Genomic DNA, 20279 nt, shown 5'->3' on the forward strand with positions numbered 1-20279 from the left:
AAGGTTAAAATATGCAGATTTAATCTAAGAGGTTAAAAAATTAATTTATTTAAAAATTTTGGTTTAATCATTAAAATCGTAAGTGTTTTCTATTAAAATTTGTCAAAGTAACATGTTGATCAGTAATATAACATATAGCATATAATTAGCGGAAAATAAATATGTTAAGTTGATTAATTTTAACAAAAACTGTCAACAACAGTAATAATTGGATTATAATTTTTAAATTGAAAAAGTAAGAGCCCAACCCATAAATTGAAAGTTAATACGCTTCAGCATACTCAAATCCACATCTTTCTGTATCAGAAACAATACTCATGTCAGTTGAGCTAGATTGTTTTACTTTTTACTCTTTTTTTAAAAATATTTTTATACTAATAAAATTGGATAATTAAGAATAATGTAATTAATTTGATTTCAATTAATAATATTTGAATGGGATGATGTTAAATTTAGCCCTCAATATTTACATATTTTATTATTTTGGTTATTATTTTATTTTTAACTAAATTTGACTATTAACATTTAAAAAAAGTCATCACTTTTTTAATAAAAATATTAACTAAAAAATTAAATTTTTTACCATTATTAGCGTAAAAATCTACTTACTTCATGTTAATATGACCTTATTTGTCTTATCTGTAATGTCAATAAAAAATAAAAAATACAAAAATATTTTAAAAAATTGAAAGAAGTATAGAGTTCATTAAAAGTTAAAAAAAATGAAGACTTTGATTGGTTGGGTGGAAAGAAAGTGAGAAAGATGAAAAATGGAAGGGGTGAAAAAGTAGAGAAATGGAATATATATATTTTTTCAGTAGCTGTGCTTGATATGAAATATGAAAAAAGTGAAAGGAAATGTACTTGATAGAGTTGAAAAATGAGAGAAAATAAAATAAAGCTTTTAAAAAATACATAACTTTGAACTAATATACAATTTTTTCTTACTTTTTTTTCTTATAAAAAACATTCAAAATTTATTTTCTTTCTACTATTCTATTTCCTCTTTTCATCTCTTCACTTTTTCACCTAATCAAAGCACACTTGAAGTACTCGTGGATTACCATACGAGTTGTCATAATTTAAAAGTTTAATGATTTAGTTATTATTTTTGTTAAAAAATAATTCAATTTTTTAAAAAATATTTTATAGTTAAATTTGACTCATTTTAAAAAGTTGAGTGCTAAATTTAGCTAATAAATGAGAACCAAATTAACAAAAATATAAATTTTAAATGCTAAATTTATTATCATCATTTAGATTTATCGAGGATAAATAATGGATCTTAAACATCCATCCTAACCAAGACCAATCTAATGGCAAAAGTACATGGGGGTTATTGTTTTAGAAGTTAGATTGCATTTTATCCTATCTACTAAAGAAATCAGTAAATTTGTCATTATGCGTTAGATCAAAGAGTAAAATAATTATTTCGTTAAAAAATTATTTATTTTTATTGTTAAAAATTAATCTATGTACCAAAACCTAAAGTACTCATGATACACCAGTGTAACTAATTGATTTTTTATGAGTCATATTAATTTTTAATAATAAAAATAGATAAAATTTTAAAATATAGGATCATTTTACTATTTAATTTAATATATAAAAACTAATTTAAAGATAGTAAAAAAAATTAAAATACAATCTGACTTTCTCAAGCACGATCACCTCCCAATACGACCACGTTTAATATAATGTAATTGTAAAAGCCTCCAAGACGGGGGTGTTGTGAACTTCCGTTCCGTTCACCAAAAAGGGTTTTTTTAAATAAAGAAATAAAATTCACAAAGAAAATAAATACTCTCAAACAAACAATTTTATAATTTCAATCTTTCAATTTCTCTCTTTTTAATACAGTGGTGAAGAGAGACAAAAAAGAAAAGAAAAAGGAGAGAGTCATGGTGTCAACGAGACGAAGTGGATCTCTATCTGGTAATAATAACAAGAGATCTTCTTCTTCTTCTGAAGATAAGCCTCCATCTCCGAAACGACAAAAGGTTTCAGCGTAAAACGCATCCAAAAGATTTTTTTTGAAATTTTTTGGTTTTTTTTGAGGGGTTTGAGAGTGGCGGATTTGAGTGAAGGTATTTGACTTTTCAGCGGTTTTGTTTTTGTTTTTTTGCAGGTGGAAAATGCGGAGAAATCGATGCCGGCGGCGGAGAGTTCCAAAGAAATGTGTACGCCGCCCGCCGTGGATCCCGGATATTGTGGAAACGGTGAGACTCCGATCGCCGGAGATGATGTGAATAACGCTGGGAAGGGTGAGACATCATCGGCTGCTGTCGCCGTGGTAGCGCCGATCGCTGATGGTTAGTTTTGTTTTGGTTCTGAGCTTTACGTGATTGGTTAATTTCTTTTCTGTTTTGAGTTTCATTTTAGTGAAATTGGATTTGCATTTTGAGTTTTGAGATGCGTCTGTGTCTCGAAATCTGGTTTTCAGTTATTTCATTTCTTGCTTCTTGAATTGAAGTTAGGATTTGCATTTGCTTTTTCTGATTTTTAAAAAAAAATTAGAGTGTTATTTTTTACGGATTTGCTTGTTGTCTTCAAGGTGTCACTTTCAGTAAGTTCTTGGATTTGCCTTTTAGTTATTTCATATGGCTTCCTGATTTTAAGTGTCATTTGACTTCAATTTGGATTTGCATCTGCTTTTCTGAATCTTTTTTTAAATTGGAGTGTTATTTTTACGGAGTTGCTTGTTGTTTTGAAGGTGTCACTTTCTGTAAATTATTGGATTTGCTTTTTATTTATTTCATTTATGGCTTCCTAATTTTAATGGTAGTTTGAGTTAGTTTGGATTTGCATTTGCTTTTCTGAATTCTTTTTTCTTTTTGAAATTTGAGTGTCCTTTTTACTGGATGTGGATTTGCTTGTTGTGTTAAAGGTTCTGCGCCGGTTCTGTTGGATAAGGGGAGGAGTTCGTTCACTACTTGGAGTATTTCCCAGAAACAAAATCCAAATTTTGATACGTCTACACCTTGGGGCAGACTTTTATCGCAGTCTGCGCAGGTAAATTCAAACCTCCCTTTTTGAAAACATCTATAGTAATTACTCTTTGTTTGCTTGGTAGTTGACATAAAAAGCACTGTACTTTCAGATTATCTTTTGGATAAGAATCTTCTGTCTGTATATTTATTCGTTTTGTGTGTATAGCACATTTTAGATATCTGAATTACTGGTTTTCTTTCTGAGTTTTGACTTGTATATATATTGTGATACTATTTCTAATGAGTTGGTCACATTTGTGAACTACAGAATCCTAATGTTTCCATTTGCACATCAAATTTCACGATTGGCTCGAGTAAAAACTGCGATTTCCAATTAAAGGACCAGACAATTAGTGCAGTGCTTTGCAAGATAAAGCACACCCAGGTATCACTTAAATTTTACATTCAATATGTTACCTTTTTCTGGATTGATACTAAATTAAGAACACTTATGCATACACATGGTATTTGCCACTCCCTGATTATTTGTGGGCATCCTGCAGTGGCCCTTTTTAGATGCATTAGCTCTTTGGATTTTGGGTTTTCTGCTTTTTTTCTGCCTCCTTATTTCTCAATGTTTTGTTTGGGCAGTCACTGCTTATATTTGTGTTGTGGAGATAAACTCCTTAATATGTACATGCAGTATGAGTACTCATTATTTGTCGACATGATCAGCACGAAGGCAGCGCAGCAGCCATGTTAGAAAGCACTGGGAGCAAGGGGTCAGTGCAAGTAAATGGGACAGTGCTGAAGAAAAGTAACTCTTGCGTGCTTAAGTCGGGTGATGAAGTGGTCTTCGGTTTGCTGGGGAATCATGCATATGTATCCTTTCCTTGGGTTTGAGGGCAATCAGTTAAAGTCCACTTGTTTGTTGAGTGTTATAATAGTGCTTTTGTTCTTATATCTTACTGGTTATTTGTTTTTATGTCTGTGCTTATTTTTGTTATCTCCTTAATATAATTTCAATTAATTTAGATATTTCAGCAACTCATGACTGATGTTGCAGTTAAGGGTGCAGAGGTCCAGAATACCATAGGAAAGTTTCTGCAGCTTGAGAGGAGGTCAGGAGATTCATCAGCTGTTACTGGGGCGGCTACCATATTGGCATCACTTTCAAGCTTGAGGCCAGATTTATCGCGCTGGAAATCGCCTCCTCAAGCCAGCAGTAAGATCCCGCAGGTGACTGAGGTGTCTACTGCTGCGGATGTTGATCTTGATGGCATGGAAGGAAATTCAACTGCAAACATAGGGAATGATAAAGCTGCAGAGGTTGGATCAGTCAACAAGACTCTTCATCTTGATTGCAACCACGACTCCAACACAGAGGCAGGCAATGTAAAACTCTCTGGGGTGAATGATTTGCTAAGGCCTTTCTTGAGGATGTTTGCACCATCAACTAGTTGTAATCTGAAATTGAGTAAAAGTATCTGTAAACAGGTATTGGACGGAAGAAACGAGTGGGTGAAGGACTCACAGCCGACAATGCTATCAAGTATATCACTTCGCTGTGCGGTATTCAAAGAGGACATTCATGCAGGAATTCTTGATGGCAGAAACTTAGACGTGTCATTTGATAACTTCCCATATTATTTAAGGTATGGTACAATTTTGTGCATACTATCTCTTTTTTATTAAAAAAATGTTTCAAATATAAACCAGATTTCTCTTAATCTTTTTTTCATCACATTCCTGCTTACGTGAGTACAATTAAGAGCATACCTAAACTCTGGCTTGTGTGCTATATTACAACATTCAGTGATCAATTTGGATTATTTCTTAAAGTTTTTGGCAATCTCATATTTTACTAGAAAATATTTTGGCAGCTGTTTCTCAGTTTGTGTTAAATTCTTTCATTTTTTGAATCCAAGTAGAAGGGTTTGGGAAGATAATTGGAAGTTAGTTTATCTTGCAACTGAACTTTTCCCACATGCATAGGACCATCAAGAAAACCTACTAGTTTTACTCATTAATATAACCACTCTATTTCTATTTGTGATTCCCCGGTTGGCTGTGTTTTATGTGCTAGTGGAAGAAAGACAATGAACACATAAAATTGCTATTTTTGGACTTGACTAAAGCTGGGACAGAACATTTTCCCCATCATACTGATCTAACCATTTGAGATTCAAAGCTTATTTCCGATGGAAGGTCTTCTATTTAACCATGAAGGAAACTGGGTTTGATTAGTCTATGTTGGGAGTTATGTTGATTCCTAGAATGTTAGGAGAGCGGAATGGAAGGAAAAGAGCCAAGTTAATTGGGCATAAGCACATGAAAGAAAATTCAAGAGGAAGAATTAATTTGAGAGTGGATGGATGAGGAAGGTATCTCAGTGCTCACTGACTTTGAAAGCTAGCATGGACAGAAGCTAACTTAGCTACTGAATCACGATTTGGTTATCTAGAAAAGGAATTCTGTTAGTGAGCATGAGAGACTGTTAGGGAAGGAAAGAATGAGAAACAAGTAGGTCCGCTCTTCAATTATCTTTCTTCAATAAATCTCTGACCGTGTCGGTATGTGATAATACAATAGCTAGTAATTCAAAGTTGTCACTGTTCGTATGATAGTTTAGCTCTTGAAGTTTATGCTGTTTAGTCTATGCATTCTCAATGTTTTTTCCCAGTAGTTTTGCTCTGAGTTTGGTTATTTATTGAATGATACATCATTAAGGGGGTGAATTTCTATCTTTCCAGTGAAAATACAAAAAATGTGCTCATAGCAGCTTCAATTATACACCTCAAGCACAAAGAACACGTGAAATATACTTCAGATCTAACCACTGTGAACCCACGGATTTTGCTTTCAGGCCCTGCAGGTATGTGAGTATGCTTTGTTATTTTTGTGTCTTGTATTAGTAGCATTAAGCTGCAAAACTGAGCTTTTCCTTCAAATGTAAATGCAGGGTCTGAGATATATCAGGAGATGCTGACGAAGGCGCTTGCTAATTATTTTGGGGCCAAATTGCTCATTTTTGATAGCCATTCTTTTTTGGGTGTAAGACATCACTTTTATGGGTTATTTGATTTTTGACATTATTACGTTATTATGGCTGTCATCATCCAATTTCTTTGTTAGCATATTATTGCTTCATAAGTCAAAGATACTAAAGGCACATAACTTGGTAAATTATTGATCTAAATATGTTATAGGGTTTGTCTTCAAAGGAAGCTGAGCTTCTGAAGGATGGTGTCAATGCTGAAAAATCCTGCACCTGCACCAAACAGAATTCTGGGCCCATTGAATTGGCCAATAGTTTGGCTCCAGCTGTTGAAGCAGACACTTCAAGTGCTGTGCCTGATGCTACTTGTGACCCTGAATCTCTGCCAAAGACAGAAGCTGATACCATGCCCTCATCTGGATCATCTAAGAATAAAATGTTTAAGATAGGTATTTACATTTTCTTAAAAGACCTTTCAGATTAGGTTTTTGTGTCATTAACATTTTCATAGGCATTGTTATTTGTATTTAGTTTCGTGACTATTTACCTAACATGGATCATGCAGGTGACAGAGTAAAATTTATGAATTCAACTTCAGGCAGTCTATATCCAGCAGCATCTCCATCTAGGTACTGCAACCTCTCTCTACTATATTTGGAGAGATTCAAAAGGTGGCTTGAATTCAGCATGTTGTCTCTTCTCATTTTAGCATCCAATGATCCAAGTGATTAGTTGTTGGAACTTATCTGCAAGTCTTTCCCACCTGAATAGCAAACTCATCTTTCTTAGTACTTTCAAATGTCAGCATGGTCCTCAATAACCTAGTCTCGATGAAATCATTTGATGAGAACTAAAGAATAGCCGTGTTCCTACACAGTTTTAATTTAATTGGAACCACTCTAACATGTTTTAGTGATATTATGTAATTTTAAATGCCCTTCTGTTTCTCTCATTTAAGGGTGAAAATGAACATGCCCTTCCACTTGATATCAACTCACCAAATATGGCCAGCCATGCAGTTTTCTAGTTTTATCCTATCTCTCACTTTTTCTTTTTTGTTTTTTTGTGACTAGGCGTTTTCTATTACCATGCTTTAATTTATTCTTTTATCAATTCAATCTACAGAGGCCCTCCTTATGGGGTTCGCGGGAAAGTCATGTTACTCTTTGCAGACAATCCTTTCTCAAAAATTGGTGTAAGATTTGATAAACCCATACCTGATGGCGTTGACCTTGGAAATATTCGTGAGGTGGGCCATGGATTTTTCTGCAATGGTAATGTTTTGTACATCTCTCCATGTTTTGCATCTATGTTTAAGCTTATGATTACTAAGCCCTGTCTCTGTTTCTTTCACTCTTTCTTGCAATGTAGCTTCTGACCTTCGTTTGGAGAACTCAAGCACAGAGGATTTAGATAGATTACTCATTAACACTTTGTTTGAGGTAACTTATTCTTTATCTTCGACCAACTGTATGATTGTTGTCTGGCTATACAGTTTGCTTCCATTTTTGATTTCTTATTAACTTAAATCTAATATTTTTGTCAGGCTATACACAGTGAGAGCAGAACTTCTCCTTTTATTTTGTTTATGAAAGACGCTGAGAAGTCTCTTGCAGGAAATACAGACTCTTACTCCACATTTAAGAGCAAACTTGAAAAGCTTCCTGATAATGTCATTGTAATTGGTTCACACACTCATACTGACAACCGTAAGGAGAAGGTACATTTGTTTGTTTATTTTAACCTTTCTGAGTTGTTTATGGCTGGACGCAATTGTTCCCCGCCTAGATCGATACTTGTTCACTTGTGGCATGAACTAAATGTATAAAGTTTTTGACAGAATGCTTCAGCTAAAATCCTCAATAACTGGTTCTTATTTGGTCTCTTGCTATCTTTTGATGCCTTAAGCTAAATGAATTCATCTTGTTTTGGATTGTGAAAAGATAAATTAAGACATCAATATTAGAGGGGAGTTGAATCAAATTAGCAAAAGCAATGAATTTAAGCGGTAGGGTGATTCAAAGAGGAAGTTAATTGTGTTAATGACAAAAGAAATGCCGTTCTTCAGATAACTGCTTATTGTCTTTTAGTTGTTACGTAGGCAATCTCTATGACCTGTGTAACCCTACCCCAACTTTTATATGATCTGTGATATATGTTCTGAATAGCATTAGCTATTAAACATCATTTTTTTAGTTTGGGGGTAATCTTCTATCATAAATAATAAGAAAGATTTGTGGTTAAGAGTATGTTTACATTTCTTAGTCATTATTTTAAGGGTTTGCTCAGGAGACTCTAGAGTAATTTGGTTTGTCTTCTCATTTGTATGTTAGATCTAGGAGTACCTTACCCTATGATACTTTATCCTTGCAGTCGCATCCTGGTGGTTTGCTTTTCACAAAATTTGGTGGAAGCCAAACTGCTCTCCTTGACTTGGCATTTCCGGTAATGATTCTATCTTTTGGAAAGTCTCGCTCTCTCTGGTGGGGGCTAAGTTTTGGTCCTATGGATGGTTATATTTATTTTATTTACTATATTTGTAACTGATGGTGACTGTGGGTGGTTTCCACAATGAAGGGGTGCAAAGCTGTTTGCATTTCAGGACTTCTTTGTGGTTCTTCCTTTTGAAACTTTTGATTAGTTTGTAATAGAAAATGCTCGCATTTCAAGTTTCTCATACTCTTTTAACTCGTGAAAATGTCATGTAATTATGATGCTCATGTAATTTATCTTTAGTTCTCTGATGCTCGAAGTATTTACTCTTAGTCAGTCATACGGGTGGTTCTATTCTCCAATGGCTTTGCTGGGCTACTGGCATTTTCTGTCAGTCACACTGTAGAGTATTTGATTTCGTGTTCAACTGTGCATTTCTTAGAAAAAAGTCCTAATTCTGGGTTTTTACAATGATGCGAGTTATGCATTGGTACTGACTGTAGGTATCATTGCCTATATAACTCAAGTATTTTTCACATTTTGGTAGTTGCATGTTATGTAAGTCATTAATATTTTTTTTCTTTGGTATTGCATTGAAATGCTTGAGTAGAAGCTTTCTGAGCCTTTTCATGTTGATGGAATTAATGTTTTTAATTGCATGGCATGTAAACCGAAAATGGTAAGTTTGAAGTTATTTGGATTTCTCTTATGAGAACTGAATTTGGAGCATATTGGTAACATGTTGTATTTAGTATTGGGCGTCTCATTGAATTGAATCTGGGATAACTAAGTTTAGTTCTATTTTTAGTTGAGCTGTTTCATCTTTATGCTACTTTTAGTTATAGTTATGTTGTAAAGATGCTGGAGCAGCTGTTCACGTTCCCTGTTTTCGCTTTTTTGCTTTTCCTCCTACACTCACTTGTACATTTTTGAGTTCACACTTTACCATGTTGGAGGCTATGTATAGGTTATTGTTAATTTAAGGGGTGTGATGTTTTGATATTTTTTGGATATTAGGTTGCATGACGGGGTGAAGGATGTTCCTGGAGGCTACAAAAATTTTGACTAAGCTTTTTCCAAATAAAATTACCACGTTAGAGGCTGTTTTCTAGGTCATTGTTAACTTAATGGGTGTAATGTTTTGATATTTCAGGGTAGTTTTGGTAGGTTGCGTGACAGGGGGAAGGAAGTTCAGAAGGCTACTTAAATTTTTACTAAGCATTTTCTAAATAAAGTTACCATTCATATGCCAACCATGTTAGAGGCTATTGTATAGGTTATTGTTAATTTAAGGGGTGTGATGTTTTGCTATTTTCAGGATAGCTTTGGTAGGTTGCATGACAGGGGGAAGGAAGTTCCGAAGGCTACAAAAATTTTGACTAAGCTTTTTCCAAATAAAGTTACCATTCACATGCCACAGGTCTGTATGGTGTATCCCAAATATGAGTTGTGTTTGTTGCTTCGCAAATATGTGTTCTCTAAAATGGAACTTATTATTGAAGCTTATGTGCTACAGGATGAAGCTGTGCTTGCATCTTGGAAGCACCAATTGGATCGTGATGCTGAAACTCTTAAAATGAAGGGGAATTTGAATCTTCTACGAACTGTTAGTTTTCTTCTTTTTTGGTCTTTTAAATGCTAAAGATTGGTTTATGTTGCCTTTATCTTCTATTGGAGGCTTTAGGTTTGGTGAAACTTTTAGTTCTCTTCAGATAGTCATTGTGGAATTCTGGGACTCTTAATTGCCATTAAGGATGGCACAGTTGCATGGGAGAACTTTCCTGGCTATTCACCTAAAAATTATATTATAGAAACTGTTGTTTGGTTAGAAGATCCTTTTTCTTTGCAAGCATTTTTTGTACTTGTATACCCATTATGTTATTCTCTTGGGGTATGATGTGGTGTGGCTTGCACTTTGGAATTTACTTTGGAATAAATTTACTACTCCTGGTCTTAGGATTAGGATTTAAAATCTGATAATTACTTCTAATTTGATGCTGAGTTGGAAAATATTGTCACATGAAATCATTTACGAAGTTCCTGACATGTTGAGGGAGCATTTTCCAAGAGGGCTTGTCAAAGGGTGGTAATTCTGTGCAAAAGTCCTTTTTGTGTGCAAGGTTTCCTTGTAAAGTCTTTTTCCAAGTTTTATGGATGTCCAAAGGCTAAAATTTGGAGAAATCGATTTGTGAATGCAAGAGGAGATTATTGATGTTTTCACCCCGTGTGTTTTCCCTTTAGGTTATTTGGCTTCATAATTGCTCTCCCCGTCATCTTTCTTCCTCTGGCCCTTAGTATTGAGCCTCCTAACAAATTAGAGATTGTGATTACCTTTTCTATTACCAGGACAAGGCTTAAAATGGTCTTTGACTTCATGCTAACTGACTCTAATCTTAAGATTTTTCAATGTTTGATTACTCTCTTGACATGCCATGGTTATATAGATGTGGTGGCATTTTGAAAATGATTACTATTATTATATTTTTCATTCTTTTATGTAGGTTTTGGGTCGGAGTGGGATGGAATGTAAAGGGCTTGAAACTTTATGCATCAAGGATCAAACCCTTACAAATGAAAGTTAGTTTTCTTTTTACATATCATCATATCAATAATCCTAGAGTTAAAGTTTATAAATTTATATTTTGCCTTCCATCCTAGGTGCTGAGAAAGTTGTTGGGTGGGCTTTAAGTCACCATCTAATGCAGCATCCTGAAGCGGATGCCGATGTGAGGCTTGTTTTATCATGTGAAAGGTTCGGGATACATAATCTTTTCATTTCTGTTAGAATATTTTAACTGCACAGTCAATTGTTGGAGATGCAATTATAACACAATTGCTATTCTGGCAGCATTCAATATGGCATTGAGATCTTACAGGCTATCCAGAATGAATCTAAAAGCTTGAAGAAGTCACTTAAGGTTCTTTCAGTACCTTCCTGCAAAATGAGATGCTCTATCAAGTCTCATTTTGGTTCTCTTGTTTCCTAAATTATTTTGTATTCTCTTCTGAGTAAATGTCCATTAATCTTCATTGTGGTGGTTTTGGTGATCTCAGGATGTCGTAACCGAAAATGAATTTGAGAAAAGGCTTTTAGCTGATGTTATTCCACCCAGTGATATTGGAGTTACCTTTGATGATATCGGAGCTCTTGAAAACGTGAAGGATACATTAAAGGAGTTAGTTATGCTTCCTTTACAGAGGCCTGAACTCTTTTGCAAGGGGCAACTTACTAAGGTTATCTAAGATATATCAATGAGCTGATTCTTTTGAAATTTTGCTAGCTATCTAAGTTGCATCTTTTTGGTACTCTTCTACGGAGTTCTTTTATTCTCTTTGTTTGCAATGAATATTCTCACTCTGAGCTATTATGTTGGCAGCCTTGCAAGGGCATACTCTTATTCGGACCTCCTGGAACTGGGAAAACTATGCTGGCAAAAGCTGTGGCTACTGAAGCTGGTGCGAACTTCATTAATATATCCATGTCAAGCATCACATCAAAGGTCAGTTTTGTTGTTCCTTTGCCTGATTTAATTTTGCTATTCTATCATATCTTACTTGAAATTATGTATCTATTTTGCTGCAGTGGTTTGGTGAGGGTGAGAAATACGTGAAAGCTGTTTTTTCCTTGGCCAGTAAAATTGCTCCAAGTGTCATATTTGTTGATGAGGTTAGTTATTCATGATCCTCAATTTGTATTTTCAGTTTGGGTCTATGCCAATTCATGATGTGGTTTCCTCTCTGCTGTTTCTTGTAGGTTGATAGCATGCTGGGCCGGAGAGAAAATCCTGGGGAGCATGAAGCCATGCGTAAGATGAAAAACGAATTTATGGTGAACTGGGATGGTCTACGTACAAAAGACACAGAACGGGTCCTTGTACTTGCAGCCACAAATCGGCCTTTTGACCTTGATGAGGCTGTCATTAGAAGGCTGCCACGGAGGTAAAGTATCAGTATGGCTCCTTTTGGAGGAAAATAAAGATGCACGTTCCCCTTTATTTTAAAATAAAAAAGGCTTTTCACTAACAGAAACTGTGGGACCACTACTGCCTACTTTCCTGCTAGACCATTTTCTCGAGATACGATCTTACCTTTTAGAGGAAAGACGAATGAAAAGGCCTTTACAATCCTCTTTTTGGAAATATAAAATTTCTTGTACAATAAATACTTGGAATTTTTACAAAAAACTATTTTCTTTTTTCCTTTTTTCTTTACTTCCTTTTGTTGCAGTCCAACTTCTGCACATATATGCTGCATGTGTCATGCATATATCACAAGCTTAATCCAGTTTAAGTTACTGGTACTTTGAGGCCTTGTTCTAATGTTTTGGTAATTTGGCAGATTGATGGTAAATTTGCCAGATGCTGCAAATAGAGCAAAAATACTAAAGGTTATTCTTGCAAAGGAGGACTTGTCCCCTGAGGTTGATTTTGATGCTGTTGCGAGTATGACAGATGGATATTCTGGGAGCGACCTTAAGGTTCTATCGTCTGGTCTTTTTCCAACTTCTGATGGATTTTCTTGTAGACTATTAGCTGACTGCTTGATTATTCTGTTATATTGCAGAATCTTTGTGTGACTGCTGCACACCGTCCAATTAAAGAGATTTTGGAGAAGGAGAAAAAGGTAGGTATTGTGGTAAATGTCTCATTGACTAATGTTTACTATATTTTTTTGTATTGATCTATTTTGGCTCTATCCATATAATTTGTCGATGCAACAATAACTACTAGATTCAGTGGTGGTCATTTGCGAGTGTACTTTTTATTGTTGAATTGAGCTGTTAGGTTAGGTAGATTGTGTATTATTCTTGCATTCCTTAATCGAAGTACCAATGCTCGATATTTACCATCTATGTTTATGAATAAAACTAATTCCTAATGTTAAAGCTTCGAGTGATTGACTTTTGAGTTTCGACCATTATGCAAGGGTTGACTGCTAATATATTTGTTTTCTTTATAATTGTCTGAAATAGAGATGAGAAGTAAAATAAGAATAAAAGGATCATATTGTATTTGCATATTGCCATTGTGTTTTAATAGTTCAACATCGATGGCAGGAACGAGCTGCTGCTCTAGCAGAGGGCAAACCTCCTCCGCCTTTGAGTGGGAGTGCTGATATACGTTCTCTAAACATGGACGACTTCAAATATGCCCATGAGCGGGTAATCTATAAAAAACAAGTTATATTAGTTATTTTTCTTCCAAAAAAAGGAGAAAAGTTCGATAACTAAGTTACCTTACATTTCAAATCTTAACAGGTATGTGCCAGCGTATCTTCTGAGTCCGTGAACATGACTGAGCTGCTTCAATGGAACGAGCTCTACGGTGAGGGTGGGTCACGAAGAAAGAAGGCTCTCAGCTACTTCATGTGAAGCCCCTGTCGGTGTCTTTGTACAAATGGTTCGTACGTATCTTCCAAAATTTCTCTCTGCTCTTCTTCTAAAGGCCTGTATGCAAGTAAGTTTACTGTGCCGGTACATGTCCGGTGTGGCTCACTCGTATTTTGTCTGTATAATGAAAGTATAGGTTTTTTTAAGTTATGTTTCTCACTTAATATCATCAGGCTGGTCCGGGGATGGTCGGTATTTTAAGGCAGCGAAACCTAAACCGATATTTCGGGCTCTTGGGTTAAGCTGCTTTTGTTTTGGTTCCTCTGTGTCATCTCCTTTAGTGCCTGCACAAAAAAAGAGCATGTTTTTGGTTTTGTTGTATTTAAGTTAATTTAACGATCTCATAAGGAAAAAAAGAAAGAGAGGACGCTGTGAGTATATAATATATTTATAGTGATTCTTTTTCATGTTCTGTCAGAAATTCATCATCAATAAAATAATCTGATCTCGGGCTTATCCGGCTTAGATTATTATTTATCAGTGGAACATTATATAAATATATTTAAAATGTTTTAACTTTTACATATTGATTGGGCTGGTGGTTTTGGGTTAATAAAAATAACTGTTACATCGTTTCATCTTGGGTTTTCGTATGGTGTATTTTAGTTTTTATTTGTAATTTGTAATTTTTGGTGTCTTTTAGTCTTTGAACTTGTATTTTTTTGTCAAATCACATCTAAATAGATAGAAAATTTAAAATTTGTTAACTTTGTTAATTTGGTATACTTGGATTGTTACATCAATATTTAATTAATTTTTTATTTTAAAATTTTTAAAATAATTTTATTTCTGAATTTTTTTAAAGGCAAGCTCTATGACCCAATATTTTGCGACAAATTTTCATTCATGAAGATAATAACTAAAGAAAGTAAATTATTAAAGTAAAATATTTTGAACACTATAATATATAAAAATTAGGGTGGTAAGCGGTGTACGTATTGTTTTCTACTATAATTGGTACGTATAGTTATTTTGGTGTATCATTTTAGATTTATTAATATTTTAAAAAATATTTAATAGTTATAGATATTTATAAAAATCAATATTTAATAAATTTTAAATATAAAATATTTATAAATTATATAAAATATTCATTAATGAACATCACAAATAGAAATTTTGTGATGTCATTAATAAAAAGAAAGAGTTGAAGGGTGGGATTTATTGAATAAAAGAAGTTGAAGGATGAGTGAGGGATTTTTTCTTTGATAATCGTGTGAGTTTTTTACTATATTTTAAATTTGAGAGTATGTTAGAGAATTTCTTTTAAATGCTAAACTTTACTTTTTAATGTAATTTTTTTTATTGGTCAATATATTCTAATTAAATTTTTAGCTTAAAAGTAAATAGTTAAGAATTTTATATTTTTTAATATTGTTCACGCATCAATTGATGTATCATATCTTAGCTTACGTGGTTGGAATTTTCATTGATGCGGAAAAGGATATTGCTTGTTTTGCTTTAGCATTGAAATAGAATGCACTAATTGATGCATACTATTTTGACTATGTGATTGGAATTTTCGTTAGTGCAAAAAAAGTATTACTTATTTGCTTTACCATTAGAACAATATTTATTGATCAATACAGTTGGAATCGATGCAGAATTGACCACTATCATAAATTTCGAACAATATGCACTGATTAATACAGTTGGAATAGATGCAGAACTGACCACCTTGATAAACATGCATAAATTTCCTGTTTTTTAGTCTATATTCATGTAAACTGTAGTTATAAACGGCACCTGACATTGTGCAATGGAGGGACAATAGGGAGCTCTAGGGTAAGGCCATTTTTGGTAAGGTAATGGTATGGTTTTACCCGAGGCAGTCAGCATTGGTGTATTATTTCCCGTTCATCAATATTTTTTAAATATTGTAAATATTATGTACATATATATCTGAATTATATATATCGGTATGAAATTATTAATTTTAAAATTATTAGTTAATTAAATGATTATTTTTTATTTTAAATGTAATTACAAAAAGGCTTAATATAACATTTGGTATCTGAGCTTGACATTTTTCTAATTTGGTACCTAGTACCTAAATTTATTAAATGTTATATAAATTATGCAAAATACTAACCGTGTTGAATTTTTTTATTATTATGCTGTAAAAATATTGTCAGTATTAGAGGAAATTCATGTTAAAAAATAGATAGAGTTTTGCTTAACAAATTAATATTAAATAAGAAAAAATATTTTTGAAACCCCCAATTTAAAGGAATTCATTATTTTTAATTAATAAAATAAATAAATAAATAAAACTAAAAGTAATTGAACATATAAAATACAAAAAATATCATATCATCTATCACATGTCGGTCATACATTAATTATTTTTGCTACCTCATAAGAAAACATTTTTAGTATATTGGAGTAATTTGTAAAATATTTGACAAGTACGAAATCAAACAAAAAAAAAGGTAACAAATTAGGAAAAAGAGTAAAGTTTAGGTACCAAATTGAACCTCCAAAAGGATTAAGTATCAACTTAAGAAAAATTGTGAAGTTTAGGTACTAAATTAAAAAAAAAGTGTCAAAATTTAAGTACCAAATGTTATATTAAGCCTTATAAAAAAGAAAATAATTAAGATGAAAACATTAAAATTTTGTATAAGTACGACCAATATTAACATTAAAATGGAAACTAGAATATATTGTTTCAGTTTACTTCTGAGATAAAATATTCCAATCAGAATGGATGTTATCAATATAAAATTGACTGACTTGATTTTACCTGTTCAATATATAATTTTTTATAATAAAATTACATAAATTATTATAATGCTTATAATATTTTACATAATGTTATAATAATTCATTGGTAAACTATAAAAGTCTCTTAACTATCTTCTAGATTGTATTTTGGTCATTCCACTATAAAATAAGTAAATCGGTAATAAGTTTAACAGGATTGATGTTACATCAGCCTACCATTACATCTTTAATAAAAATTGAGGGACAAAAATAAAATAAATTAATAGTGTTTATAATCATATGATATTTTTTATGGTTTAATGAGGAAATTGAAAATTTACTCAAATATAACTGTAGTTGTAGTTATATATGGTCGAAAAAAAAATTAAAAACGCATTAAAATTGAAAAGCAATGATATTTCAGTTTTACTCAAAGACTCAAATATAATACAAATAAAAGAATGAATAATTTAATTAAATTCAACATATTTAACTGATAAAACAACCATAAATAATTACAAAAAGAATGCTAAATCCCAAACAACAAATCAATCCATCAATTAAATACAAATGAAAGTAGGAAAATTTTTTAAAGTGTTGTCTGTTAAGTGATTGATTAAACTCTCGAATAGAGATATCGTTCTCGGGGTATCTATGATTGGTTTTGGCCACGGGTTTTGTCCCCCTACTCCAAATAAAGTCCCAATGGAGGCGCTTTCAAAAACTCAGTGATCCTATTAGGGCTGTACTTAGAATCGAGAAATAAAACATGGAACTAAAACCGAACATAAACACCTCGAGTACAATGCTTCCACTAACTGAAAATCCGTTGGACTGTTGGACAGACGACACTTCAAAAACTTATTCTCAACCAAAATTAATCACTGCATCATAACTCTAAATTCCTCAAAACTAAGAACACCATCGCCATTAAGATCAAATTTTTTAATCATAACTTTACATTCATCAATAGACTTCAATTCCCCAAGTTTACTAAGCATTCTTTTAAGTCCTTGAGCTGTAATAAACCCATTTCCATCAACATCATACATCCCAAAAGCTTCCTTCAAATCCTTTAATTTTTCTTCTTCATTTCCTTCTTCCATTAAAGCTATTAAATCCTCTAAATCCAATAATCCATCGCCATTAGAATCCAATGCTTCCACTGCAACTTTTGCTTCGTTAAACAATAGATTTTCACCCATTTGGTTTAATCTATGGATTAATTCTGATGCTGAGATTTTACCATCTCCATCTTTGTCGAAATAACGAAGAACACGTTCGTATTCTTTGATTTTAATCTTCATGGTTTTACAATGGAAAGAAAGGGAAAAAAAATGGGTTTTAATTGTTTTTGGAAGGAAGGAAAATTTTAGAGATTATTCAATGTGTAATTCTCTTGTTTTCTTTTCCTGTTCGGAAGGAGGGAAAGTTTTTGAACAAGAAAAAGAAAAGGAGATATATGGGAAAGTTTTCGGGGGATCGATTATGTTGGATTTGCAGATATGGGTAGTCGAAAACAAGTTTATATATACTGAAAACATTGACGAAATTGCCAGGAATTTTCAAAAAGGTTAAAATATGCTTTTTTTGAGTCCCTGTATTTTAATAAAATTTGAGATTTAATTCTTATACTTAAAAAAGTTAAAAATTAAGTTAGTCTTACTTTTCTGGTCTAAAAATCTTAGCCCAATCATTAACATTTTTAATATTTCCGATCAAAGTTTATCAACATGGCATGTTGGTTAAGGGGTTTTGATATTATGTGATATATAATTAATGAAAAATACACACGTTAAACTAATAAATTTTTACAGAAACTATCAACGACAATGATTAGTGGGCTGAGATTTTTTAATTGAAAAAGTAGGATTGGGTTTTTAACTTTTAAGGTACAGGGACTAAATATCAAATTCTATAGAAGTACATGAAGTAATAACATATTTTAACCTCAAATACGCTACAAGTCCATGCGCTCTTCGAACATTTAGAATTTAGTCCTTTTACTTTTTGAATTTAAAAATTTAGGTCCAATGTTAATATTATCAAAATTATCTTGCTAAATTTGTTATTGAGACATTTTGAAATTTAAAAAAAAAAACTCACTTGATTACCATGTAATCAATAAAATGATGTTGTAAGGGTTAAAATTTTAATAATGTTAACACTATACTTACATATTTAAATCCAAAGAATAAAAGAATTGAATTATTAAAAATTAAAAATAGAGGGACTAAATTCTGAATTTATGAAGATTTTGAATATATTTTAACCCTTCCAAGACATCAAGAGTAAGTATTCAAAAGAAAGAACATCTGGAAGGACGAAATAGAAATCTTGTGATAAATTGACCAAATAATATACATGTTTCGAATGAGTTATTTAATAACTATAATTAACGGTCAAAACGAACTTCCCGGCCAAAATATCATTTAAAAAGGAAAAGAAAAATGCTCGTTCATGTCTTTTTTACGTCAATGAAGATGTTCTTATATTTTGAATTTTTCTTATTCTCTAATTTTTTTTGATGAAAAAAAAAATCATATTACCTCATCGGTACAATCGAGATTAGAAATTAACAAGGTTGTTGGAAAAGGATTAGATCAAAAATTAATCAGGACATTAATATGGAGAAAGAGGTTGAATTGGTTGTGTACCAGGCTGAAATTTGGATGATCTAGGATTTGATCTAGGTTTTTCTATTTTTTATTTTATAAGTTTTTTAAATAATTTATTTAATCAAACTGGTCGAAGTGAAAATCAGTGACATAATCAGTTCAGTTACAAAAACATTAAAAATTAGTTGGCCTCTCTAATCAGTGGCAGAGCCAAGGGGGTAGGTAGGGGCCCCGGGTCCTTTAAAATGAAATTTTTTTCATTTAGGCCATTTATAATTTATAAAATTTTAAATTAGTAATGGTAAAATTATAGTTTGACCCCCTAAAAATAATAAAAATTTAATTTAATCCTTTAAAAAGTATAAAGGTCTAGTCTATTAAAATGATGAAATTACTTTTTTACTATCGTAAAAAAATACAATTTAATTCCAACCCAAAAGAAATTTTCAACCGTCTAATTATTTGACTTTGGTTTCACATGTTTTTTAAGTTATAAATCAAGATCTAAGAAGCTTTCCAAGGAAGGCAAATTGGGTTCAAATGCTCTCAAGATTCTAAAGACAAATGTGAGCTAAGAGTGCTATAAAATAGGAAATTTTAACTTTAGTCCCTTCAAAATTTATAAAATTTAAAATTAATACAATGATGAAATTGCATTTTAATTTTCATAAAAATATATAATTTCACCTTGCTACCCAGAATTTTTAGCTTTGCCCCTTGATTGTGCTATAAAATAATTCTCCAATTATAAAGAGATTAAGGATGTAAAGAGCTTCGAGGATTTAGCTACATCCCCTAGAGGATTTGTGCTAATCCAATTCAATAAGAACCAATTTGTGAAGTAACACAATTGCATTCTTTATAAAATTTTTCAACATTACTTATCTTTCCACGTAGCTAGGGGCCCTAAAATGAAAAGTTTTTCATTTAGGTCCTATGAAATTTTTAACATTTTAAATTAATAAAGATAAAATTGCACTTTGTCTCCCCCTAAAAATGATTTAATCTTTTAAAAATTATAAAGATATGGACTATTAAAATGACGGAATTATATTTTTACTATCGTAAAAATTATAATTTAATTTCGACTTCACCCTACTCTTCAATAAGTAACAAAATATGGTTAAATATTTAAATTCCCACGTCCTCTCACATTTTTTAAAAAACTTTTTTATATATGAAATTAAAAATATCAATAAGACCTA

General features: G+C 32.2%; 2 protein-coding genes across 6 annotated transcripts; one reads left to right on the top strand and one right to left on the bottom strand.

The window, feature by feature from the left end:
- Positions 1 to 1757: 1757 nt before the first annotated feature.
- Positions 1758 to 14227, top strand: LOC107941969 (uncharacterized). 5 transcript variants are annotated; one of them, XM_041097246.1, is made up of 28 exons: positions 1758 to 2000; positions 2129 to 2312; positions 2888 to 3012; positions 3259 to 3375; positions 3666 to 3812; positions 3966 to 4340; positions 4428 to 4585; positions 5684 to 5805; positions 5893 to 5984; positions 6140 to 6377; positions 6494 to 6557; positions 7054 to 7202; positions 7300 to 7370; positions 7475 to 7648; positions 8302 to 8373; positions 9680 to 9781; positions 9878 to 9967; positions 10863 to 10938; positions 11020 to 11113; positions 11210 to 11279; positions 11416 to 11595; positions 11739 to 11861; positions 11945 to 12028; positions 12116 to 12300; positions 12700 to 12838; positions 12925 to 12984; positions 13418 to 13522; positions 13619 to 14227. In XM_041097246.1, the coding sequence occupies exons 1-28, from the start codon at positions 1902 to 1904 to the stop codon at positions 13730 to 13732; spliced, it is 3609 nt and encodes a 1202-aa protein (XP_040953180.1). In that variant the 5' UTR covers positions 1758 to 1901; the 3' UTR covers positions 13733 to 14227. The 5 variants fall into 5 exon arrangements, with proteins under 5 accessions (XP_040953180.1, XP_040953181.1, XP_040953182.1 ...); XM_041097247.1 differs by having other exon boundaries at positions 3966 to 4325; XM_041097248.1 differs by having other exon boundaries at positions 3966 to 4316.
- Positions 14228 to 16971: 2744 nt separating this feature from the next.
- LOC107941971 (putative calcium-binding protein CML19) lies at positions 16972 to 17938 on the bottom strand. The gene has a single exon (XM_016875602.2). The coding sequence runs from the start codon at positions 17761 to 17763 to the stop codon at positions 17338 to 17340; it is 426 nt and encodes a 141-aa protein (XP_016731091.1). The 5' UTR covers positions 17764 to 17938; the 3' UTR covers positions 16972 to 17337.
- Between the last annotated feature and the right edge of the window lie 2341 nt (positions 17939 to 20279).

Source organism: Gossypium hirsutum, chromosome D07 (genome assembly GCF_007990345.1).
Source record: "Gossypium hirsutum isolate 1008001.06 chromosome D07, Gossypium_hirsutum_v2.1, whole genome shotgun sequence".
Lineage (NCBI taxonomy): Eukaryota > Viridiplantae > Streptophyta > Magnoliopsida > Malvales > Malvaceae > Gossypium > Gossypium hirsutum.

What these genes read in the sequence shown, in the direction of transcription:
- LOC107941969 (XM_041097245.1), top strand. Translation starts at nt 1,902, where the DNA reads ATGGTGTCAACGAGACGAAGTGGATCTCTATCTGGTAATAATAACAAG. An exon ending in ATTCTGGGAGCGACCTTAAG is followed by an intron (nt 12,839 to 12,924) that starts GTTCTATCGTCT and finishes GTTATATTGCAG; the next exon opens with AATCTTTGTGTGACTGCTGC. An exon ending in TTTTGGAGAAGGAGAAAAAG is followed by an intron (nt 12,985 to 13,417) that starts GTAGGTATTGTG and finishes CATCGATGGCAG; the next exon opens with GAACGAGCTGCTGCTCTAGC.
- LOC107941971 (XM_016875602.2), bottom strand. Translation starts at nt 17,763, where the DNA reads ATGAAGATTAAAATCAAAGAATACGAACGTGTTCTTCGTTATTTCGAC.